Source organism: Camarhynchus parvulus, chromosome 12, assembly GCF_901933205.1.
Source record: "Camarhynchus parvulus chromosome 12, STF_HiC, whole genome shotgun sequence".
Taxonomy (NCBI): domain Eukaryota; kingdom Metazoa; phylum Chordata; class Aves; order Passeriformes; family Thraupidae; genus Camarhynchus; species Camarhynchus parvulus.
Window position 1 is genome coordinate 14,579,147 of NC_044582.1, and position 6,548 is coordinate 14,585,694.

The 6,548-nt window shown below is 53.4% G+C and overlaps 1 protein-coding gene across 1 annotated transcript in view; it reads right to left on the reverse strand.

The window, feature by feature from the left end:
• The window catches only part of LRIG1 (leucine rich repeats and immunoglobulin like domains 1), a 93,520-nt gene extending 87,250 nt beyond the window's left edge, over positions 1-6,270 (reverse strand). The window contains exon 1 of the mRNA XM_030956883.1: positions 5,949-6,270. Coding sequence (XP_030812743.1) covers positions 5,949-6,118 — 170 coding nt within the window. The 5' untranslated portion in view covers positions 6,119-6,270. The remainder of the gene's footprint in view (positions 1-5,948) is intronic.
• Between the last annotated feature and the right edge of the window lie 278 nt (positions 6,271-6,548).

A 6,548-nucleotide genomic window follows, 5' to 3' on the forward strand; every position in this document is an offset into this window, starting at 1 on the left:
TCTGGCAGGGCAGCCAACGAGATCAATTAAAAGCCCTGCAGCCCTAATTGAGAGTTTCTGGGTGCGGCTAACATACCAGCCGGGGCCAATACACAAATCAGGGCCAATACACAAACCCTGAGCAGAGCTGGCTACTGAGCAATGACAGCCATCATCCCAATTTGCAGCCACTCGAACTTCAAGACAAAACCTGACCCCTCTAGGATGGATCAAAGCGCTCAGGAGCCGAAGGCAGGCACTGCTGGGGCATGCCCAGGGTGGCACTCAGCAGCTCCCAGCTGCCCTGCAGTGCGAGATGCTCCTCTATTCATGAGCCCAGGTGCGAGCACAGTCAGAAGGGCATTTCAGGGACAGTTCTTGGGGGATTTGCCTCAACATGAAACCACCCTGAGCCCTTGCAGCAGGCTCTCGTGAAGCTGCAGTCTGGGACCATCCTTCCAGTGCTCTCGGACTTGCCTGCACCAGGTGAGGCTCACATACCAAATAAAGCCCCACTTCCAAAAACTTCCACATCTGCCCAAATCCCCATCAGACAGGACTCCAGCAGCAGCTTAAGCCGGGAAGTGAAATCTCACCCATGCTTGAGGCAGCGTTTAAGTACCTGAAGTGCTTTGTTGAAGTGTCTGGGGTCCCAAATGTATTAGTTTACCACTTTTAGGTTCTTGATGCCAACAAGTAAAGGGATAAGACAATCAACCTCACATTTGCTCCTTAAATTCCAAGCAGGAAACCCTGCAAAGCTCAGCCACCCCCAAACCTTACACCCAGAAGACTGTAGAGCACTTTGCACAAGCAAAGAAAAAAATATTAAGCTGTACCTAACACATAATAGTTGGTTTTTCTAGAGAACACTTGATGGTGTGTTCGTTTTGGTTTTTTTTTTCCTATTGCCTACTGAGACGCTGCTTCCCCTGTCCTGGGAATTTTCCCTCTGCAGCTCCTCCTCCCCCAGCTCCCAGACCATGCATTCTCCCCTTTTCAAACTGCACCCATTGTAAATGGCACTGAATATTAACACAGCCCATTGAGCACTTGCTTCTTTTGTATGCGACCCCTGCGTTTCAAATTGCAGTCACTGCAGAGAGGAAAAGTCTCAAAGTGATTAAATGCCGTGAAGTTTCTCAAAAGGAGAGAGGAATATGCAGAGGAGGTCCTAGAAATTTTCACTAGAAGCCAGGGGCTTCTGCGAGAGCCAGAAGGGCTTCTAAAGCGGGGGTATTTTTTCCTTTGTTATCAATCTCGTATTTACTTTTAATCCCAGTCCGATGAGCCCATTTCTGCGGCTCAGTGTGGGATGGAGATGAGAAGCTCAGACAGCAGATGCAGAGGGCTTGTGTTAACTGCTGCCCTCCCGTAGGAACTAATAAATAAATACTGCGGCATGCTGAGGGTGGTCAGCGAATCCACCGACACATGTTCGCACAGGAAGGGTGGATTTACTCGCAGGCACATGTATTTATTTGTGCTTGAACAGCCGGCCCGGAGAGGCTCTGCTGTTCCCCACCAGGGCAGGCACTGCAATGCTGAGGGTGCAGAGCCATCCTGCAGCCCTGGGACTGTCCCAAGCAGAGCCACTGGCAAGGACAGCGCTCCAGGAACCACCACCAGAGCTGTGTGGCACTGCAATGCTGAGGGTGCAGAGCCATCCTGCAGCCCTGGGGACTGTCCCAGGCAGGGCCACTGGCAAGGACAGCGCTCCAGGAACCACCACCATAGCTGTGTGGCCCTGCAAGCTCCCAGCACGTCCCACCTGAGCAGGAAAACCCCCTTGGAGCACCACCCAGCAGGGTGTTTGGGTGGCCACAGGGAGCAGCCACCTGCACCAGGGCACATCCCTCTCCCAAGGCATCCTTCAAACCCCCCTGGGCAGCCGGCACACGCTGAGAGCTGCACAGCTGCGCGGGGCAGGAGCCCAGGGTGACCATGACTTAATCTTTGTTCCATTATTTCAGCAGGCCTGGAAGCAGGACGTGCAGGAGAGGTACTGCCAGCAGCACTCCCCCCTCCCAGCAGGAGAGCCCCCCTACACCTCCTCCTCCTCCAGCATCTGCAGGAGCAGACTTACTCCAGAGCCCAAGAGCAAGTCATGCCCTTCTCCCCAAAAAAACCAGAAAAATCCCATGTAACCAGCATCAGCAGAGCCCCTTACCAAGCAAGCAAAGCTACCCTACATGCGAAAGCAAAGCTACAGGACCTGAAACATGAAATCCCCAGTTTAGCAAGAAATTTACAGTTAATTTTGAGCACAAACTTTAAGTTTCACTGAACAAAAATCTTTGTGTGTATGCACTTGAGCCCAGAAAGAAACTGCTCCTGACTCCTAGTTCAAATGCACTTCCAGACCCTGAAACCACTGACAGGCACCCACAGGACTTCAAAAAGCATTCAGACGCTTTGCCCTGATCTCTCCGGAGAGCAGCAGCACCGTGCAAAGAGCCAACACGCACGCAGCTGGTGCCTCGGGGCAACTCATCCATATACCAAACCCTGGAGCCTTCCTGGGAAACGGAGAGCAGCTCTTAGCCCAGCTCTCCTGGGGACCTGGGGGTGCTGCCTTTTCCCAGACATGCCAGGCACATGCACACTGACCCAGAGGCAGAAGGGTCCATGCACAGATGGCCAATATCCCCCAAAATATCCCCTAGTTATTCGGGTCAAAAATGAACAATACTTCTGCTTAAAATAAAAACTTTATTTGCTAGCAATGAATTAACTATCCAACCATAGGCTCACTGTCCCTAAATCTTCTCACCAAAATCTGTACCTAAAATACTGTTGCTTTTCTTTTACTGTTGCTTATCACTAAATAGAAAAGGAAAAACCCCTCAGTCATACATGATGCCGAAAGGAAATATCTCTTCTGTCACTCCTCAAAAAGCAAGATGCATGGAGAGACAGAAGCAGAGGATGCAGAGGATGTGCCACATCACCAACACTGGCTTTTTTGGGGCACGAAGTGTTCTGCACTTAAACTTAGCCCTAAACTTGATGCCACACGTAAGACTCTACTGTAAAAACAAACTTGGGACTTAAACACCACAAGACATGAAGTACCTCCAAAGGGAGGCACTGCAAAGGAGCTCTGTGCACCCTTCCCAGGACCAGGAGCCCTTCCCAGGACCAGGAACCCTTCCCAGCTGCAGCTGGGTGCTGCTGCGAGGACGGGATGGGGCATGGCAGTGTTGCAACGTGCCTTGTGCAGCAAGTCAAGAGCGCTTATATAACTGCTACACAGTGCTGAGCTGCCTGCTGCTTTTAAGGAAGAAAAAAAAAAATCAAAAACAACCCTGAAAGACATCCATGCTACACTACATTAAATGTGAGCCACTGCAGCCCCTCTGCGTATCAGCTATTCCTCCTGAAAGAAAGCTTGGGAGAAAAATGACAACTCCGAGCTCTGCTGCCAGCAGAGAAACAACAATAGTTTCAAAAAGTGCTTTTCCTCGGTACTGATAGTCCTGTTGACAAAATACGCGGCGTGATTAAGTGTGTTCCAGATGCCTCCCCGGCTGCCGAGCCGCATTTCCAAGCCGACAAACAAAAGCTTTATCTCCAACACACTGAAAACCGACTCCGAGCACTGCCCCGGCATTGTGGCACTCGTTAGGAATAAAGATAAACTGCTAAGGAGGGATTGTTCAATAGAGCCTTAATGAAGTTAAAGCACTGCCACCAGAGTCGCTGGAAGCTGGGTTTTATCTCGTCTCCTATAAGCGATCGAACATGCCCGAGCTTATCACGGCGGGGAGCGAACAGCTCCGGCGGGACCCAGCCTGCCCAGCGGGGATGGAGATGGGGATGAGCAGCTCCAACATCGCCTGGCTCCCCCCAGTTTAGGGCAGGAAAACCCGCATCCTGCATCAGCCATGGACCACTCCGAACCGTCACATTTCCCTTATTTTTCTTAAAAAAAAAAAAAGTCCAAAATCCAAAAAGAAACAGATACTCGCACGGAGTATCGCACTTTTCGCTAGCACATGGTGCTTTTATAGAGAGCATTAAACCAATAAAGAAGTGAGTTATCAATTCTCTGTGCAAAAAATGAACATTTACGATCCCACTAAGCCTGAAAAACGTGCTTTATCCTTGTGCTTCTAAACTGAAATAGGTAATTTTAAGTAATTTTTAATAATTAGAAACAGTATTACTCTAAAAACAAAAGTACTTGCAATAGCTTCAAAGTCTTCTTTTTACACTAGCTAGGGAGAGGCAAAAAGCCTTAATGCTGCATTTTCAAATACAACAGCCGTCATTTAACCAACTCTTGGTTAGTTTCAGTATACAAAGTTACAAATCGTATTCTACGTGTCTAAAAGTTCAACAGCCCACGAGTCCGTAGCAGAAGATTTATACGTGCTCTTACTTCACCAATAAAATTTGAACTGAACACAAGACGCTCCAAAACCTGCTCCATTTGAAAACGGCACTCCTGGGTATTAGCACTCCAGAAAAAAACACCTAACAATAAATTTGTTCTGTCTGGGTTATTAACGCCCTTCCCTGCCCAAACAAAGATACACTGTCCTATTTTAAGAGGTGCATGGGAATGCTGGAATTATTAAAAGCTTGCTCTGAAAGGTGAGGGAGAGATCCTTCAGAGCAACAGGTGAATGGGATGAGTCAGGGCTTTAATGCAGAGGCCACACATTCCTCTCAATACGAGACACGATAATTTAATGTAAAACAAGGCATTTCTGCAGCTAAAAGTGAATACCACCAGGAGAACCCGACAAACCTCTAATAATTCTTTTCAATAAGGAGCTGGATCATCTCCAGCAACACTTCAGTGGCTGTCCTCTCTCCTGGCCGGGCTGAGCAGTATCTATTACAATCAGGGGTTTCAGAGATTCGATAATTTATGCATCTGTTCAAACAGCAGAAAGGCCCCGCAACAGAAGCGCTGTTTCCCTCCCCCTTTCTGGACACTGATTCCCCGAAGTTAACTAACAGTTCAGGACACTTATTTTTACAAGTTTGTGAGCACACACACATACTCTCAGTCCTCCTGGACTGTTAAACCACTCGGACTGTCCATGCTGAGCACACTTTTCCCCCCGAATCTCCTGAGCATCAAGTGTCCGATGTTTTATTTCAGCTTCACGAGCAGCGGTCACACAATGGGCTACGCTTCCCGGGAAAAGGCAGGGACACCGTCCTGCGCTTGGAGACCAACCTGAGCACTTTAAACCACCCTTCCAGGGATAAAAAATATCTCAGGGTGCTGCAGCAAGCACCAGGTGCGGGGCTCTGAGCTCACTGCCGCTCCGGACACACGATACAGCGCAGCTGAATGACTTCGCTACACAGCAAGCACGGAGGGAGCGCAGCCAGCCTCGGCTGGAAAACACCTGGGTTTTACCGAAACTCCCCAGAAACCCTCGCCTCCCTTTCCTTCCCCGAATTTCACAGCCTAAAAAGTTGGCAGCGTTAAAAGCCAGCATTAAGAGAGCGGGCGCGGCCGCGGCGCTGGGGTCCGGATTGGGGCGCGCCCCGCTCCGCAGCCCCGGGACGGCGCGGACGGACGGACGGACAGATGGATGGATGGACGATGCCCTAATAAGGATTCGGAAGCCCAAGCTGGCCGTAATCTCCAGCAGATCCCATCGCTGAGAGACCAAACCCGCTCCCGGCTCCCTTTCCTCCGGGACACCGGAGGCCAGCCCCGAAGGGACCGAGGTACGGGGAGCCGCAGCTTTCCACCCGGGACCAGCGTCGCACCGCCGCCTGCATCTCCCCATCCCCGCCCCGGTGGGTGCCAGAGGGGTCACCGGACCACGGAACAAATTCCGCACCGCGCAGCCCAGTTGTTTAAGCTTCACTTAAACAAATAACCCGGAGTTCGCGGGGATTTCTGTTTAAAGTTCTCCTGCCTTGACAACAAGCCAGAGAGCGCTGGTTTGGCTGCCCGAACCCCCCGCCCCGTTCCCGCGGGTGTCCCCGGTACTCACACGTGCCGCGGCCAGTGGGGCAGGTCCCGGGGCAGGGCGGGCAGTGCCAGCCCGCCGCAGCTCAGCGTGTCCCCGCCGCAGGCGCAGCCCGCGGGGCAGCCGGCGGCGGCCGAGCGCAGCAGCCCCAGCAGCAGCAGCGCCGCCGCCGCCGCCCGTGACGGCAGCGCCATTTTGTATCCGGCACCGGGCAACGTCCGCGGCGGGAGGAGGCGGCGGGTGCGCTCAGCGCCGCTCCGCCGCCCGCAGCATCGCCTCGGCCGCCGGCCCCGCGGGTGCTACGGCACCGGCATCCACCGGGCACTGCCGGGCGAGTCAAATCCGCGTCCCCGCCGCGGGAAGCGCCTCCTGCTGCTGTTGCTGCTCCTCCTCCTGCCGCTCCGCGCCGCACGGCTCGGGCTCGGCGGGCGCCGGCCGGTCCCGGTGCGCTCCCGCGGGGTCGCAGCCGCCGCTGCCGCCCGGCCCGAGCGCCGCTCGCCGCGGACCCACGTTGGCGACACCGCAACATGTAGCCGCGCCGCCCCCCGGGCGCCCGCCCATTGGCTGCCGGGCGGCCCCCGCCGCGTCGCCATTGGCCAGGAGCCCCCCCCTCCGCGGCGCTGC